General features: G+C 47.4%; 1 protein-coding gene across 3 annotated transcripts in view; it reads right to left on the bottom strand.

The window, feature by feature from the left end:
- mdfic (MyoD family inhibitor domain containing) overlaps nt 1–16,883 on the bottom strand; it is a 105,844-nt gene extending 88,961 nt beyond the window's left edge. For all 3 annotated transcript variants that reach the window (XM_078101797.1, XM_040174807.2, XM_040174806.2), the window contains exons 1-4: nt 16,269–16,883; nt 15,812–15,989; nt 13,856–13,960; nt 3,343–3,696 (exon numbers count right to left, since the gene is read on the bottom strand). In XM_078101797.1, the coding sequence (XP_077957923.1) occupies nt 3,343–3,696; nt 13,856–13,960; nt 15,812–15,905 (553 nt within the window). In that variant the 5' untranslated portion in view covers nt 15,906–15,989; nt 16,269–16,883. The remainder of the gene's footprint in view (nt 1–3,342; nt 3,697–13,855; nt 13,961–15,811; nt 15,990–16,268) is intronic.
- Nucleotides 16,884–19,637: the final 2,754 nt, after the last annotated feature.

The raw sequence follows: 19,637 nt of genomic DNA, 5'->3' as shown, positions 1-19,637 counted from the left end.
CCAGCGCAGCGCCACTGCTTTGGAGTGTTAAAAAGACATGATGTGGATGGATGCAGAAAAATAGCATTACAAACAGGGCACATTTGCATAACTTTCATCAGCCCATCTAGAGCTGTCAGAGGGGGCTGTTACTGATTGGGTTAGAGGGAGAGGAAGAGCGAAGGGAGGAGAGTGTGGAGGACGGCACGGGAAGGCGAGCTGAGGACCGCTGGATGCTCATGTTTGATTAATCAAAGTAGAGGGTTTTCTTTTTTTTTACTCTATTTTTGCGGCGCTCAGGGCTGCAAAGCTGACCAGAAGCACTAACTGACTGTGATACAAACAAGATAGAAAAGGGAACATGAAACGAGCAAGTGCGTGTGTGCGCGAGCGCGTGGGTGTGTGTGTGTCTATGAGGGTGCCTGAAGTTTGAATGCATCTTATTATCCTTATCTGAAGCCATAACACTGGCACCGATGGAAGATGCGTGAGAATAAATTCACTTCTCAACATCCGGTGTGGTCATCCCAGTAAACTGCTGTCGGGCAGATCGCGGATCTGATTCACGGCGGCATAACGAAACAGAAACTACGTTCTGTGCCGGCATCCGCTGTGGCGCGCCGCCGCCAGATTGGTACGGAAGGCCACCGAGGACAATAAACGCCGCTCGGGCAAAAGCTCCGCCAACAAGAGACACTCAAAAGTTCAGCCTAACAAACTTGGAAGGAGCCGGAGGGGAGCACACAGGCATTAAACAGCGGACGGCAGTCTCAGCTATGCGCTTGGATGTATAATTCAACACCAGCGATTAGTCTGGATCTTAGAGAGGCGGGTAAGGAGGAAGGGATGGAGGAGGGGGTGTGGGGGTCGTATAGTGTACACAAGAGAGCTGGACGCGAAAAACAGCGAAAGACGGACAGACGGAGAACACTGGGTGAAACCAGCCAACAGACAGAGCGCTGACACCGCTCCCGTTTAATGTCAGCGGGCGCCGATGAAGCCCAGAGTTTGCAGGGGCCGAAGGCAGCGTCCGGGAGCCTCCGGGGAAATGGTTTTAGACATCCGGAAGGCTCATATCAAAAAATAATAATAATAAAATAATAAAAGGGAGCGGCGTGACACAAAACAAGCTGGATGGGCCTCAGAGCGGCAAGCTGTGCGAGACATCCAAAAGTTACAAAGAGGGAGAGAAAGGGGCTCGATGGGCAGGCGGTCAAAGATGAAGAGCGAGAGAGAGAGAGAGATATTGATGAGACAAAAGCCTTGGTGGCCATGGGAATGCAGAGAGGCCGCACATGGGTAAAGAGGGCAGAGGATGTGGGCTGGTTAGAGAAGGCCCACAACATACACTTTAAAGCAAGGCTGTTTATAATGCATGACTGAGGGGAAAAGCCGAAGCTAGAGGACTAGCGCATACACAACACACACACACACACACACACACATCAAGGCGAGTGCGCTCGCGGCTTTGGCCTTAAATCTCTAAATGAGGCTAGAGCAGCTTGGAGGCCTTAACTGATTAAACACAATTAACAAAAACACAAACTGGATGACAAGCGTCGAGGCAACCCGCCCCGCTGAACAAAAGCGGCGTGTTAAGTGAGTCCTCAGAAGCTGCGGCGTTATCACACGATTGGCTACGGCGCCGACGGCGCGTGCCAAGAAGCACGGGGAAGAGAGCAGACTCCCCAGAGCTGGTTCATGCTAGCTCTCGCATTTTATTGCCTGTGTTCAAGGGGCTGTTTAGGAGGCTAATTTCACAGGCAAACAGATTATGTTAATCCGTGTAAACATTCAAACGCCACAGCTTGGCTGTTCTCCGAGGGGAAATAAATAGTCGAGGGGGAACATATTGATTCGGAGAGCTCCTGTTTGCAAATAAGCAACACAAAAGCCACAATGAGACTTGTTGCTGCTGAGCTGCTGCTGCTGTTGTTGTTGTTTTCTTTTTTGTTTAAAAGGCCCTTTCAGTTCTGTTTAGTGCCAATTGAGATTTAGGAAAACACGACTGGAGTGTCCGGAGTATTTCTGTTGGATGCGTCCCACCTTTATTCTGGCCGTTGTGGATGTGGGCCTTCTTGTTTGGGCCGCCCCGCAGGTCGATCTGTTGCATATTTCAAGTCGGGGCCGCATCAAATAAAGATCTGACAGCCCACTTTTGTCCTTCATTTAAACTTGGATCTCGACCTGACCGTTGCCGATCCTTTAATAAAGCATAACGTTGCATTATTTTCCGTCTCCCCCTTGAAGTAGAAGCCCATAAAAAGGCATAAGAACAAGGGCCTTGAGGAGGAGTGGCCCCGGTACTTTAAAGAAACAAACCTAAAACCCTCACATTGACCATGCTACAGAGCACACGGGGAACACACGCATGTCCACAAACACACGCACAGCGGCAGAGTACAAGCGGAGGAGGCATGCGACGTTAATGAGGGCCAGGGTGGTGCTGACGGGATGTGGGGAGAAGCAGTAAGGGCCCGGAGAGGTGTGAGGGGCCGTGAGGGGCCCGGAGAAGGCTGGTCACGACTTTTAATAGGCACCCTGCGCGCCCGGGCCTCGTTAGACGGTCACACCTATCTCCCCAATGGAAAAGGACCAGCCGACCGCCTTCATTACTGGACTCACATCCGCCTTGCACCTGACAAAGTGACGGCTTCCCTGCATGGCCAACGGGCCCTCTGACTTGTTGTCAAAGAAAATAAAAGCAACGGGAGCAGGATAAGATGTCATTTGCTTGACGGGAGTGATAAACATGACAGGTCATGCACTCACGTCATTAAAAGGTGAGAGAAGGTAAGGATTTTTTATCAATATCTTGTAAGGAATTATTTCGGCAGAACTGCCCCCTCAACAGAGAAATCCCCTTGATGGTTAGATGGCAGCAGATAGTATTGAGTTCAGCAGGGTGGTTCTTTTGTGCTGCATAATACAGTTCATCATTGTTCTTTAAAAGACCAGCTTGTTGCATTTAGTCTAGTCATTTTTACATAAAATATTGGCAACAATTGATGTTTTTTTACGATGCGTTATTACTAGGTTTGTCTTTGAACAGGACAAACTGAATTCCAACCTAACATTAGAACTAGTAAGTAATTATAAATAAATCTGGCTAACCAAACTAACCATAAAACATTTACATGAGAACATTTTCATTTTCCATTTGTCCCTTTCAAATTGTTAAATGCCATTCGCTCAAACCATCCACGACGGTGTCTCTATGAATGGAGGCCTCAGCTCTTTGACGAAAACAAAAGATGTGATGCTGAAATTAAAGCGAGCACGCAAACAAGCGTTTGAAAAGCTGGTGCCTGCGCGTGGGTCGGCGGCGGGGGCGGCGTTGTTACCCTGCGCGTGGACACTCACCTTCTGGTAAAGGAGGCTTCTGCGACCCCATCGAGCTGCCTTTACTGCGTCTGCTGCTGTCGCTGTTGACCGACAGGCTGGACCTCAGTTTCCTCTGCACCCTCTGCGACACGGGCGTTGGCGGCTGCTTCCTGGGCGGCTGCTGCGTCGCCGTCGGCGCTGATCTCGCGCCAGGGCCGGACCCACCCGCGGCGGCGGCGGCGTCTGCACTGCTTTTGGCACCGCAGGAGCATGTGCGCGTGGCCCCGTTGCTTAGCGCGGGCGGGCCTGCGCTGTTGTGGCGAAGGCCATTTGGCTCCTTGCCAGCGTTTCCCTCGGCCGGCTCCGAGGGAAACGTCTGGGACTGCGGTTGGGCTGGAGACGGGAAAGAAGAAAACATTTGGTTGTTTAGCTGCGGTATTCATGGACAAATAAATGATTTGATTTCTTTCTTTCTTTGCAGTATTTCCTCTTGCTCGCATTTACCCAGCAGACTGAACTGACCCGCTGCGAGATCAGGGTCCTAATAAAAGACCATACAACAAAGCTGAAATTAAACACTGGGCTGATTTTTGATGCAAGTGTGGAGGACAAGACACTCACTTACACAAGCATCAAAAGGAATAGCGGTTTACTTCAATAACTTCCTGAATGTCGAGTCTATTTTCACGGTGAGGCGAGTCCTCCCCCCCCCTCGTACGGGAGTACGAGCGTGACAACACCGTTACTTTATTCCCACTGACGAGAACTTTGTCTGCACGGTGGAGAAAACGCCTTAAATAATTCTCAGCAAATTCTGCCGACGTTTCCAAACAGGATCGTATCGATCACAGGGCAAACATTTCCACCCGCAACGAGGCAAAGGAGATATAGGAACCTCGTATGTGACAGGTTCACGAAAGCCACCGCTGTAGGCAGACAGACGGTACCCAGGTGAGTTGCAGCGGCGTGCGAGAGGGGAGGGGGGGAGATTAATGCTGTGAAAGGGGAAAGAGAGCACTGTGATACTGTGCATATACAAAAAAAAAAGGCTGCTGTCTGCAACAGTAATGATCTCCTTTCCTCTGAAAGCTCAGAGATGGCCTTTCTAAGTGTGCGTCTGACAGCGACAGAAAGTCAGGAGACAGCGACCTGTCTGATAAGAAAGAAGGCGAAGGATGTGAGTGAGAAAAGGGAGGTGGCATTTCTGAGGGGAACACCTGCACATTCAGCTCTACTGGGAGTTGCTCCTGCATTACCTTCCCTCCACATCAGAGCGCCTGTGCACGCGCACGCGCCGCACGTGCACGGTTAACTTGAGATTTAGTGAATTATTCATCTCCTTTAAAGTCTGCCGGTGTGAACCATACGTATTCGGGGTCTTTTTTTTTTCCTGTATGTACGGCGAACATATAGCATCTTCACCGGCGTATTCCACACCATGAATCCCGTTTAAGGCTCCTGCCGCTGGGCCCAACGCATTCTCCAAAGGGGAGGCGGGCCGACAGCGAAGTTAATATGATGCTGGTAATTTCTTTCCATCTCTGTTTCCTTTCTGTCAGCTCACCAACAAGTGCAATTATGGTTAACAAGAGGGGGAGAGAGAGAGAGTGTGGGAATCGGGCCTCGCGCTTTTTAACAACACATCTCCCAGGGAGAGGCCGGACGAGGATGTGTATGTAAAACAAAGCAATTAAATACACACACCGGGTTCTGCCTTCTCCTCATTCAGACTCCTCCATGCTGGCTCGATAAACAAATATAGACTTTAGGGATCAGGATAGCGTGCAATTTGAATTAGACAACTGGGTAGCACGCAGGAGCATTCATTATGCAGTGGTTTAAGACCAGGTTGATGGATTTTCTACTCCAAAAGACAAAGGCCTTGCAGTCTGCCCGTGACAATGGGAGGGTGAGGAGGAGGGGGGGGGCGGTGGGGGTGATGCTTGATAACGAGAAGGCCCGGAGTAGGCTACATCTGTTGTTCTTCTTAGGGTTTTACCTCGGACACCTTGCAACGTTTTTCACACCATTTTAATAAACGCAAATTATTATTCACCTCTCTTCTGCTTTACTGGTCAGCAAACCGCTGGTATGAAAGGAAGCTCAGAGCACACACACACACACACACACACACACAAATAGTCAGAATAATATATATATATATATATATATATATATATATATATCTCAACACCTTACGTCATTCATGTTTTAATACTGGCAGAATCCAGGAAAGCCAACTCTCCAAATCTCAACGGCAATGTTTCCTCTCAGAATTTAATCCTTCGGATGAAGCTGCACGTTTTAAAATGAGTAAACAAAGCAAAGCCATAGCTGACATTAATGAAACAGAAGGGGGATCCCTCTCTATAGCCAATGATTAACTCATTTACAAAGACCCCCCCCCACACACGTAGCACGAATCACAGCTAAAGAGGCAGAGCAATAGTAATTCCTCTGTCCCTCGAGTATCTCGTCGCTAAAACTCCACCACTTACAGGATGTCAGTTCTCCAACAAAACAATTGGCCGTATACGTTGCATAACAACGCAGCAGTTTTCCCCATCAAGGCTCAACGCAAACACCCGTAAACACACGTCCATGCACAAGAAGGCCAAAGCAGACCGGCAGGCATAATTACCTTTCCTTTTGAGGAAGTCAAGCTTTCAATTTACCCGAGCATAAAAAGTTTTTCAGAAACAACCGCGCAAATAAACGACAAACGACTCCGGTTACTGACACGCTGCGAGGCTCCGAAAAGTGGTTCAGGTCGGCTGATACGTGTCCCTCAGTGGCAGGTCCCCGGATAGCCTTTATTTTTATCCTCTGTGACAGAGACGAATGGACACAACGGAGTAATATTCATAATCATTGATCACGATAATGACGATTCTGTCAAAGATGGCAATGACCGACGTGTACAGTCACCACCAGACAAATGAAGTCATGAGTACAGACGTACAGGAAAAACCATTAGTTGGGAAAAATTGGATATAGTGCTGTAATATAATGCAAGAATTATATTTTTGTCTTAACTACAAATACGACAATTTAACTGATGAGTGTAACTATGAGCAGGTGCCTTTAGATAAATACTCAAGGAGCAACACACACACACACACACACACACACACACACACTGTCTCTCCATCGTCTGCTGCACAACACGTCAGGCAACACAAACCGCATCAAAATTGGATATGAACAACTCCCAGCTACTTTAAAAAATAAAATAAAATGATACGCCTCGTAGAGATAGCTTAGGTGGCCTGAGATAACCAACAGCACCCAACCTGACAGGTTGCATTAAAACACCATGTTTTGGAAGAAGAAGTTGACACACACATGCGCGCACACACACGCTTCAAATTGGACTTGTAAGTGCCCCATTTCTAGCACATCAACAACTGTTGAGAGTGTACATTTGTAGTTGAATAAAACATGGTATCCCCCTACACACACTGTCACACACATCACAGGGGAAACTAGGGGGTGAGTGGTTCTCGACTGTCTAAGCAGCATCCCAATTTGGTCCCAGCTACTAGTCGCTGACAGCCTCAAATATCTGGGGAGCATTTTTAAAAAGGCCAGTGTTTGATGGATTCATGAAGAACACACAAATATAATTGCCATTTGTCACAGAGTCTTCAGTGGCTGCGCCACACAGGGACCGAACGCCGGAGTGCCTGGAGAGCGCCGGCGCTGTATGTAAAACGGAGTATATAAACACCTCCGTTTTTGTCACAGAAAATAGGTCCTACAGGACGCAGCCGGAAAATGTACCCAAAAGACGGAAGGAAGAACAAGAGGAGTATATATGTTTATGTATGTATATGTCACAAGCCTACTGGATCCCCTTCCCCAGCACACACACACACACACACACACACACACGTGTGGTCAGGTAGACCCACCAGGAAGCAATATGCAATATGCATGCATGCGTATGTGTCAACTCAGGCAGCGCTGTACAAACAAGAACTCTAAAATAGTCAAGAACATGAAGATATATCGCAGAGGTCAAACAGGGCGGCTTGGAGATTCTAATTTACACACGGCGATGCCGAGAGTCCCGAGGTGAGGCGGGGAGCGGAATGGAGCGACCACGCAAGCTCCGGGTTTCTGAAGCTTAGTCCTTTTTAATATTAATACCCCGGAGACGGGGAGGGAAAAAAAAAAAGGGGGGAGAAGGGAGACAAAAGGTGTTTGCCCAGGCTTATTAGAATGCCCATCATCGAGAGCATACAGTTATTCAAATGTCACGTCATGTCAGCCAAATAAACACCGCGATCCACATCTTGTATTCATCTCCTAATGGACGTCATTACACGACGCCACGAGTTGGCGAGTTAACGCGGACTGGGGTAGGAGAGCGGCAGGAGGGCCTTGATTTTTAGTCGAGGATCCCAAACAGCAACGTGCAGAAGAGGCGGCGGCAGTTAGGAAACGACTAACTCTAGTAACAGGGCCCGTGTATTGTTTATCTTTTTCTGCCTCGTATTAGAAAAACATGTACATTTTCTGCCCGGCTGGCCGTGTACCTGCATGATTGAAATGCTAATTTCTAAATGTGCAATGACCTAGCCAGGCGCTTCTTACCACCAGCACCGGCACCTCCTCCCCTCGCCGCCAAAAACAGCCTGAGGTATCATCTCTCCTCCTAACAAACAGCAGCGCGTGGAACAGACCCGGCTTTTCAATCCAAAGGGATATATTTTCTCATTAGAAATTATACATGTTCCCTGTCCATATTTATAGGCGCAAAACCAGGGGAATTATACTGTAGAGAGAGTGAGAGGGGACAGAGAGAGGAAAATAGTACAATGAATGTTATTACAAAAGGGCTCTGATTGGAATTTTTCCTAGGGCGTATCAAAGCCCCGTTTACCGTTTGACCTTAAACTCCGGGACAAGGACTTTCTTTATTGTCGAGAAGGAACAGACAAGCAACTCCGGGCCCGTCATCCGAGGGTCTCCGGTACAACAAAACCCACTAAGTGTGATTAGCATCAACATAATGCAGGTATAAGCCGTGTGAAATGAGAGCAAATTGGTGACGAACAACCGGCAACCAAGAACTATCATTCCATTAGAAAATTAAAACCCTGTAGCGCCGAGACGTGGGTGTCTTTTCAAACTCCGCTCGTCTCGTCCTGAGCTGTTTACACAGAGCGGACGGCGACCCGACGCGGGCTAACACAAATGTCACTTGTTCCAACAGATACGGAAAGAAAATGGGACCGGTCGTCACACGGCAATCCTGGTCCTGTCAGTTCCCGCACACGCAGGAACTTTGTATTTATCCAAGATAAAACGCTGATGATGGCGGCGGCGCGGGTGATGATGGCCGCCGAGGATAGCTAAATTACCTGCTCTGATATTGGATCCTCATCAGTAAAAGTGACAAGCTCTCCGTGTGTGTGTGTGTGTGTGTGGGATGTTATGGCAATCTGCAACAGAACTCTATTAGCTGCCTTCACTTGTCAAGGCTGATCACGTTGTGTAGCATCTCATTTTAGCAGGAAACATCACATTTTTGTCCGCCTCTCCGTCCCATCCGGGGCAATCAGTCAATATTGCTCAGCTCTGTTCCTTTTTTTTTTTTTTACTTTGCCGTGACACTTACTTTCTCACCCCGGTTTTAATTCTCCGTGGCAGTCGTTCAAATTTGCCTCTTCCAACCTGCTGAAGGGGAAGTGACACGTGGAGACAGGGCTTAATATTATTTCCGCACCCACCTCCCTCCCTCCCTCGCCAACGCCGCCTCTACCCGAACACTGAGAGAACCGGGGCGTCGGGGATTTACTCATTTAGAATTTTGCTGCCGATTGAGTGGAAAAAATAACCCCCTCGGACCTTGTTCTGCTTAATTACATTTTAAAGTGGCAAATGCAACTTGAAAGACAAGGGCTTGATTGGAGGACGCGGACCTCTCGGCGTGTGGCACAAGGTCGGCCGAGGTGTGTGTGTGTGTGTGTGTGTGTGTGCTGTGAAGGGGAGCAGGCAGTTGTGAAGAAAAAGTTACTCTCTGATTTGAAAAAAACGGGACATTTTCCAATATTAAGTCTGACTGGGGATCTAAATCCTTGGGAGGTCCCGACGAGATGCCATTTTCCCCTCACAGGGATCACGTTGGGGTGAAGTCACTCGCCCTCGGCCCAGCCCGACACCCTCCGAGCTCACACCACTGAGGCCTTCGGTCCTCTCCACTGTCGTGTGGAATTTGCCGTGGTGCTCATGGGAGTGGCCCCTGATCGAGGAGCGTTCAAAGCCTCGGAAACCTGCTGCTGTGCGAGACCCTTAATGGTGCCTTATTCGCTTCCTCCCCTCATCTCCGAGATGAATAAGCACGAGGCCGTTTCTGCATTAAGCTTTGTCAAACGCCTGTTATTCTGCCTCATCCGTTTCGTACCATCTAAGGAGGGCGGAGAGAGAGAGAGAGTGCAGTCAGTCTTTAAAAAAGCTGCACATCTTGCACGGATTTAGGCTTTACACGGCCAGCTCCCCGAATTTCTAGAAAGATCAATTATGACGTGACTCAGAGCGGCCCTGAGGGAGCTGCCAGGCTCCACGCTCCCAAAGAAATAAAAACGAGCTCCACCCTCTCCTTCCTGACGACTCAAAAACAACAAAAAAGAAAAAACGGAGCGGGAGCGAATGGGGGGGTATTTCAGGTTCAGTTACATCGATGACTCAAATATTCCACGGGCTTCAAACTGTCCTCGCTGAAGTAGAAGTTCCACAGGAAACTCACTCGTTTGAAAGTTCAACGGCGGGCGCGCAGACGAGCGCACTTGTGTGTAGTACTCGCGCGCGCGCACACACAAACAAAGCAGGCATGCGCATGCAAAGCGGCAGACATGGAGTCAACCGCACACACACACACACCCAATAAACACTGTGTGCATCCGCTGCCGCAGTCAGAGACGAGGGATCAGGCAGTAGCTCAACTACTCCCTAAAAGCCAAAATACAACCGAGGTCCGTCTCCGGGTCAGAGAGGGGATAGACAGTCTATCAAAATGCCCCCCCACCTAGTTCCTTTATTTGCTCAGCATCTATCTCAGCATTAACCCTCTGCTAATGGGACAGCTGTGGGTCAGCGCTTCGCGTCTTCGGGATGCCAATCAAGGGCCTTAAGCTGAGAGATCAGCCGTCGGGACAGAGGTGCTCGTCTGCCTTTGAGTGGCTTTTTAAACGCGGAGACGCCCGTATCGATTTTAGCTCTCGCCTGAAAGAGAGGAGGCTCGGGAGTGGAAGGGGGGGGTCACACTAGCCAGGGCCTGTGTCCCCCGGTCACCCTCCACTGATCAGAGGGCCTTGACAGAATGACCTAGCAGAGGGGCACTGAACCTGCAAACACGAAGGGGGCAAGGAGCTGGAAGCATGGGAAGAAGAGGGGGGGGGCAACATCAGCAGAGATCTCAGTAATAGAAAAGGGTTTTAACCTTAATGTTGGAGCCCAAATCCTGTTAGAGGCCAAGTAATCCCCCTCTCCCCCCCACCTGCACCACCTTTTCTCTCTCCCGCTCTGCGGTTAGTAAACATTAGAGCAGTCGGACTGGTATCTGGGATTTGTGTACGATGTATAATTTAATGCATTATTACAGATTTATTTGGAGAGAAAGTAGCTGAAGGTTGTATCAACTCCAACAACTGCAGTATTAGTGAAAGTTCTTAACAAAATGAGCAAAAAACATACATATTTTACCACTTACTATCCATGCAAATATACACCGCTGTACTATTATATAGCTACAATAAGCACAGTTATACATCTACAATTTATATACTTTGGTTTGCTACTGTCGTGCAAGTAAAAGATCTGAAGATTGCATGCTGAAAAATAACTAGTTGGACACAAAGGTCAATTGTGTTAAAAAAAAGATTACTATTCATATTATCTGCAATATAATAGGAAAAATATACACACCTTCCATACATGTTGCCTTATTACACAAGTGCTTAAAAGACTGCAGTCCATGAATTGAGGTAAGCATCTCTATCGCCATTCGGCGCAAGTGTTTTGAATATCTTTTTTAAAAAGAATTAACAGTGAATATGCCTGGGCACTTTGGATAAAATATGCTAATGAACACACTTGAAATTTCCCATATGAAATTTATCTGCACCAAGACAATGACAAAATAATTACAACAGAGGTAGAATTACAATGGCCATTTTAATCAACCCCTACCCTAGCGTTTCACCCTATTTATACAGATTTTGATTCCATGACCCACTGGTAAGTAATCACTTGAAAATTACAGTTCCGTTATAATAGTTCTGTGCTTTAGACAAATTATTTCTGCAGAGACAGGGCTCTGCGGATTACAATAGAGATATGAACCTTGCATAACAACAATCACTGTGCGCTTCCTATGGCTTCAAAAAAAACAAACTGCCAAAACTGGCAGGAGGTTAAAAAGTCTTTAAGCACTTAAGCAACTTTGGAATATACATGAGGCAAAGCGTGACAGCCTGAGAATGTTGATTCAACACTCATGATTTTAATGATGAAGAGGGGCTTGCCCTTTATTTTATCTGCGTCCAACTCTGCCAACTGTCAGGTATCAGAAGACTTTACAGGGTTGCATAGAAATCTGAAATTGTAGCACTGTCAAGGAATCTTTTCTTGCAAGAAAAACGGCCCAAGTGCAAAACTCTGCCCCGTTAAACAATCCTTTTTACTGCATTTATCAGGGGTCACAAATTCCCTTCCAAAAAGGTCAATTCTGCACACGGGGAATAACCTTGAAGGTGTGCCGCTAAAGAGTCCAATCAGGCAGTCACACAAAGGCCAGACTAATGTCTTCCTTTAAGAAAAAAAAAAAACAGTCATGTCATTTGACCTTCCTTTCTCAATACAGAATTATCCTGAGATTAAAAAAAAGCTATTGAGGTCATCTTGTATCAAACACAGAAGCATAAAAAAATGCGACGATTAAACGTAAAACTGGTGCCGGATTGAGAGGAATTTATTCGGAAGTGCCGAGGTCCTGTTTGCAAGAGATATCAGCGGCTTGAAGACCCGGAACGGCCTCTTGAGGAACAACCGTCTCCCCCACAAGGACCCCTCTCCTCCCCCAGGATGGAGGACCCACAGAGGAACTAACTCACTAAACAACGGCCCAGAAAGGGCAAAACTTTTCTCGGCAGTGGTTGGACGGCTACCCAGGCAGCCACTAGGCGTCTGTTTCCCCCCGTGAACTCAGCTTTTTAGGTCACACCTGATGATTAATTGTTTGGCCTGGTTCGGTTACTCCCCGTTAAATACTCTCGCGTTGAGAAAAGAGATGCATGCTGTGAGCCGTTGAAAATGAAAAAAGAAACTTTTAAAGCTACGCACCCGCAGCCATGTGCACGTTCCCGCTTTGAGTGGACCCTTTGGTTGGAAAAGACAAACTTGTCAAAATAATGTCACCCTGCCAGTAATGGGAGATGGTGCTGTTGTTGTTACAGGATTACGACAGGCTTCCTCTTGTTGTGAAAAGTCGGCGTCCACATACTGTACACAAGCTTTCAATTGGACAGCCGGTGGGGGGGGGCAGGATGTAGGCAGGCAGATGATTTGGTATTGATTTCCTGTTTCTGTGGAGAAGAGGGCTCTCAATTACCCCGCCAGCAAGCAAGCAATCCGATTGGTCACCTCAACAAACACAGCAACAGTAATGCTGTGACACTATCAGGTTAACTTGAGCTTCCACCCCCTTCCAACTAAAAAAATAAAAAAGCTTTGATTTAGCCACAGACAGAGAAGAGAGAGAGGAGGTGCGGGGGGGGGGGGGTCGACATCAATTACGACGCAAAACTGTTGTCACAGGGGCTTATCTGCGGAGATGAAAGAAACGCATGCCTCCCTGAAGAAGAAGTGCAATGCTCCGCACACATCTGCCAAGATGGAAAGACCTCTTGACACAAGCGTGCTGTTTTTAGTAATCTCTTTTCCTCACTGATTCGGTAAACAAGCCACGGGCAAGTCATTAAGCTTGATCCCCCCCCCAAAAAAAAAAAAAACAGGCAGTAAAAAGGCGCCCTGGAAAAGTTAACAACCTAGAAACAAAAGAACTGTTGTGGCAGAAGCAAACACAATCCTTATTATAGCCTGGCACTTACAGGGATGGAAGCAATCAGCTGCTATTAGCCTTTGCTGACACATCTCACTCTCCTTAAGAACAATAAAACACGCACATACACAGATGCAAAGGTTTTAGTCGGTTTTGTTTTTGTGACCTGCAATCCATATGAAATCATTGCACCGAGCAAGAGTGCACGGGGGACTTAATTAGAGCTGCTCGGAACTCGAGCGGTTCAAGGCCAAATAATTGTTTTGTTGAATCTTGATTATTTCAGAGTTTCAACACAGGCTTCCAAGTTAAATAAAATCAGATTATGAAATGCAGAAAAACAAAGAGAAGCGATACGGCGGCCGACGAGGTGGCTCGTTTGTCAGAAGCGTTCTGTAAAGTCATCCGGATTCGGCCCCGCGGCCCGCGGGTTTGACACACGTGCTCTAAGACGTCACTTCTGTTCGCCACGCTGGGAAAACTTACTTCTTACGGGCTCATCTGCCGTCCCCTCTGTCGCGAGCCTCGGCCTTTCGGCGGCCGGTTTCCTTGGAGACGGCGTTCTTCCCGACGGTTCACTGTCGCAGGCATCTGGGGGTCACAAGCATCGCATGTCAAGGGCTTGAGACTTGTTGCATCACAATAATAATCATTATTATGAATTACCAGGGTGCTGTGCAGTGAGCCAAAGAAGGCGCACCGGTTGCTGTCCTGCAGAACTATAGAATCAAATGTACCAAATGAGCTTGCATTAAAGCCACGCCTCCGAACTGAGTCAACTGTTACTGCGAGGGCAGCCGCAGTGGACAAAGTAAAGAAGAGCCAGAGGTGCAGAGGGCTTGGCCAGAGAAAAAAAAACACAGGCCGCCGGCAAACGCTTGCACAAGATGGCGGGGCGGTTCAGGTAAAGGCCCTGCCAGACCTCTGGATCTCATTTTCTCTCCTTCGGCTCCTGGGTGCCGCGCTACCTGCCAAGCTTCCCCTTGCTGCCATAAAGGCTGCATTCATCTAAAATCGGAACGAGTATGCGGCCTAAAGACTCGCGGCCAGATAGCTGAGCGAAAAATAAAACAAACACGAGAGACGGGTTTTTCTTCGCTCGTCTCTCTGAGCCGGCTCCTTTTGGGCTTCAAGGCTGGCAGACGCTTTGGTCATGGCACACTGCCGCTTTGTCCGGTAAAAGAACCCTGCGCAGTGGCTTTATTTGCTGGTTTGGTGCCAGATGCCTGCTCATAGCTTATTTGGATTCTTTTTATTTTTCACATAGCTTTCAAGTTACGTCACACAGCCAGTTGCGCTGTGATTCAAAAGAAAAAGAAAGGCGGAAAAAAAAACGGTGAGGAAGGCTTCGACGAGAGCTAGCGGCCTCGTATAGCGACCCTGGGCGCGCTTGTTTGCGATGCTGCAACAATCTCTGTTTGTAAGCAGTGACGGGGGTTGGCGGGGGGGTGGGTGGAACAGATGGGCTCAGAACAGCACACCCGGGTAGGTGCGGCACATATTTCAGCTTGCCGCTGATGTATGGTAGCGGCGGTTGCGTTAGCAGCGCCGCGTGATGCATCGCGGTATTTAGTGATCACAGTTAGAAATAAATTGGTCTATTCTCAGTACATCCACAGTCCCCTGAGAGGGGAAATCCAGTCTTAACTGCGAGCGCCTTTGAAGGTCCAGCGAAAATCCATTCGCAATCCAGCAGCCCCAGTGATTGCTTACTTTGTCCTACTTTGCTATTTTTTGACAGTGCCATAATGATGCTTGGTATAAATAGGATGGTTAACGGTTCATTGCTTGTTTGAAGAAAAATGAAAAGGGGGTGTGGGGGTAAGCTTATTTTACATGTGATAATCTTAGGGGCAACTAGAAAGTTAATTAAAAACTATAATTGGCTGTGGTTGCTGTTAATAGTCAGCAGGGCTATTCTTTAGACTTTATTGAGGGGGGAAAAAAGCAAAAGAATTATCAAGGCTTAACACCAAGCTCACATCCTGATGTGTACTTACAAAGACAAGGCTGATTTTGCCGATATGCACCAGTAGTCTGTTAACGCGGTTGATGACTAATTTTCTCCATGCGTTGCTTCTCTCACCTTCTACCCCGTTTGACTCTATAAACAACACAAGTTGTTGATGGAATATGTCTCCGTTATTTATAGCGACGCTTCACTGCCACTGCACTGGCTGCGTGGTGATAAGAAGAGAGAGAGGTCAATAAGTTAGATGCATGCGACGGCGCCAAGCATAGGACAGCAGGAACCGTGTTGTCATGTGTGCAAAGACACATTTGCACCATTGGGAGGTTTTTCCTCAACTCTCCTTCCACCAAATATCCGTTGTATTACATTTCACTAAAAAAAAGGACCTCTGGGAACCTCCCAAGGCCCCCTTCATTTGGATATTATTCCCCATACTCGGTGACTCGGTGGCCTTTGCCATGTGGCCTTACCTTGAGAGGCTGACAGTAGGGGACTTGTCTCTTGCTGAGGGCCCCTCCCTGGCCCTGCCGGTCCATCCGGAGGAGGGACGGTGTCGTTGGACATGAGACACTCGTCTTTTTGGGACACAGACAGGAACCTCCCTTTCCTTCAGCGCGGTGAAAGCCAATGTCTCATCATCAGCTCCGGCTTGGAGACACAAAGCAACAAGGTGTCATTCCTCAAACGGAGACTGTCGTCTGCTCGTTCACGCGCCGACAAAAGGTGACGTCGAGCCGCAGTAAAACTTAGTGGAAATTTCCCCCAGCACGCGCATTTCACACAAACTCGCTGAAAGACTCCGCTTGTTCTCGCGCACACACACACACACACACACACACACACACTCTCTTCTTTTTTTTTATCAAAAAACGAAGTAACGTGCTGTTTATATCCAAAGCGGCTGTATTGTCTATACGCATAACTTACCTTTCAAACATGGCAACGCTTTACGCTGGACGTATTCCCATCCTTCCTTCCTTCCTTCCTTTCTTGCTTGCTTCCTTCCTCCGACTCCTTTCTCGAAAACTTTGAAGGGATAAGGAAGCCAGACGAAACTGGGTTAGATAGAAACTTTCCTTCTTCTCCTCCGGGAAACTTTAGCAACTCCGACTTCCAACTTCGTCCAGATGTTGTTGACAAAATAGCAATAATAGTCCTGTCGACGCGGTCGACGTTCCGTGGCGGTAAGTCAGTTTGCTGAGGATAGTTGCGCCTCAAACATTTTCATCATATCCGGATTCCTGCTGTGGAGCCGCTCTTCTCTCCTTTCACTTCCCCTCGGCGCAGGGAAGTGGACAAAGCCCTCCCTGAACATGTGTGCCGAGGAATAAAGTTGGGCAGAAGTGAAAAAGGAAAAAACTGTTTTCGATGTACACGGCTGTTCTCTAAAAGGTGTGTTACATAATATGATGTCATAAGCTTCTGGTGTCGTAGAATCATATTAGTGGCTTCTTCTTTGTTGTTAAACAATAAATACAGATGTGACGTGTAGAAAATAAATCACAGTTTTGCTCACTTGTCATTTGCATTGAAATGGTTCCCACGTGGTCTTGTTATCACGAGGGCTTGTCATGTGATTTCCGCGAATGAAGGACCTGTGTTTGATATATGCTTTCTTTATTTTTCCTAATAAATAAGATTTCCAAAGTTAGAAAAATACCTCTTCAGCTTCAAGTTTGGAAAAAAAATACTGGATTCTTTTGTGTGAAATAGTTTAAACACTTCTGACATAAACTAACGTAAACTGGTTGTTGTGGCAGCACAATGACATTGTTAATTGTTAACAGGAGTTAAAGGAAGAACAAATAAGAAGTCCAAACAGAAATGAAACAATAAATCACAAAACAACAAAAAATATAATTTAAGTGGCAGCAATATGCTATATAAAGCAAGTCAATGACATTAAAAACCAATAAACATAAATTGTTTAATCACCTTTACACCTAATGAAATGAAATTTCCTGTGATGATGCTGAGGGACGGCTTGATTCTAACACCAACTACAGCCACCATAGAGCAATTTTGTTTTCTGACTTATGGTACAACATGGTAACGGCAAACTCCAACGATGAAACCTGCAGGTAGAACATGAAGTGGGATTTGAACCCACACCTTCACATGGAGGATGGAAGTCTCTTTTTTGAGAAAGGAGTCTACCCTCAAGTCTGGTGCCTTGGACCACTCAGCCATCCTGACACACCACTGATATCAGTACTTAAGTGTCTAGAACAGTAGTCTTGTGTACACAAGACTGTCACCGAGGGGGCTGTTGAAACTCATGACCTTGTTTTGTTGTGTCAGCGAGCTCAGTCGTTGCAGCGTGAGACTCCTGATCGTAGGATTGTGGGTGCGATCTACAACGGTTTGGCCACAGATGTCTCTCCTGTGGAAAACAAGTTTTCCTTGAATAAACAACAAGTTGTTCTACAATCTCAACATGCCACGAAAGTGTTGTGTAGGGTCTCAGACGCTTCAGCTGCAAATCAGATTTAAATAATCATGCACACTGTCTGTGGTTTTGTAGACAGAACTCCCAATAGTCTTCTCTGTAACATACTGTACAATTCCTTTGTCTGCAACTTGTGCTTCATTGAAACCTCCAGTATCTGAAGTCCCGCTGGTTGGATCCTGGTCCCCTGGCCGAAACTCTTTCGATGAAGAATAAGAGCAAACCTGGAAGTCAGCTGGAAAGTTCGCAAATAACTATAAATATAGGCCAGGCCGGAATTATAATACAAACAACCTCTTTTGCACCAACATCATCTTTCACTTTTTCTCACTTTCAATTCATCTAATTCCCTTTGGATAAATGGCGGCAGAGCTGATCATGCTGTGTCCTCTGTATAGTCAGTAGGGTATTGTTAGTGCGGTGTCTAGCTGATTGCCATCATAGCCATTGAACCCTATTGGTAACACTATAAGTGAGATTTAAGCCTTGGAAACATGAGAGCGTGGAGGTGATTGATGTGAAATATGCCCTCCCTCATTGACTGGCTGAACTCCATTTTCTGCTCCTAATGCAGAAATCACTCCGGGTCCCCGGCATAATGATTTACGATGAATCTGTGTCAATGTTGAACTCTGCAAACCCCACGTAATCCATCTTGCAGATATACCTACCTACACCGCCCCACCCTGCCTGCTCCCAGCTGCCCGTCCCCTGCCTTCACGATGGGAAGGTAAGGAACGCGTCTTTCTCACTCTCGCTCCCTCACTCTCTGTCTATAAGTGTTGAATCCATTACGGGGCTGATGTGTAATCACAAAGGACCTCTGTGCCCCCTCCGACTGTAATTACCTGGATCCAGATACTCCCTCACTCCATCCCCTGGAGCTGCTCCGAGCCAAGAACTCTGTTAACCAGCATGCAGCGCTCTCAGCGAGCTTATCCGGGTGCCGATGTGGAGCTATATTTGAGAGAGGGGGCCTGCGAGAAGAAAATCAGGGATACAATCGCATTTAAGTAATAGGATTTTGACCTTGCAATGTGTATTGGCCATAGTTCACTCCCCCGCCCCCCGGATGTTGAATCATGTACTGAGCAAATCAAAGCCCCCCCCCCCCGTCGCCCCTCAAAGAGACTTCCATGTGGGAGTCTCTTTGAGGGACTGTACACGCAGCGTGACTGCACCGTGAAATCAACCCCTGCCGTCTGTCTTTGTCTCTCTTACACGGTGACATCGCTGTCGCTGCTGACAAACATTATCTTGTGCGTGATCATGTGCATAGTGTCAACCCCCCCCCCACGCCCCACTTCAAAATAAGCCAGAGAGGAGCCGGCTGCGTAGACACAGTAGGCTGTCACACTGTGTCGAGCGTCGGTGTCAAGCGCCGTGCATCTGTTGCAGTCACGTCTCAGAAGACAGAAGGAAACGTCTCTCTGTTGACTTCATCCGTTCGTCTGGCTGGCAGCCGGCCTGATTGCTGCAGCGTTGTCGCGGTTGGAGGGAAGCGCCGGCTCGGTTGGTGCGCTCGCCGCAAAACGAGCCTTTTTTACCAGGAGAGAGGACGGAAACGGGCCCCCGGACCAACGCGCATTTCCGTTTGTGGCTTTGCATTGCACACACGCATACACACGACAGTCCGGATTTAGTTTTCCTTGTACACCTTTATCATTACCAGTGAGCTCCCCTATCATCATGCCAACCACATTAGATTTTTTTTTTGTAACAAAGTAAAAGTTGCAAAAACTTAAGTGGAAAAAGAGAAATATCCGTAGTATAATAACACCTCTAATTATTAACTAACAAGCTTATTCCTTAGCGGGGCTGCGACTCTACTAGAGATGCAAAAACTT

This window comes from Gasterosteus aculeatus, chromosome 4 (assembly GCF_964276395.1).
Source record: "Gasterosteus aculeatus chromosome 4, fGasAcu3.hap1.1, whole genome shotgun sequence".
Lineage (NCBI taxonomy): Eukaryota > Metazoa > Chordata > Actinopteri > Perciformes > Gasterosteidae > Gasterosteus > Gasterosteus aculeatus.
The sequence above is the reverse complement of the archived record's forward strand: the minus strand, read 5'-3'. Positions and strand labels throughout refer to the sequence as shown.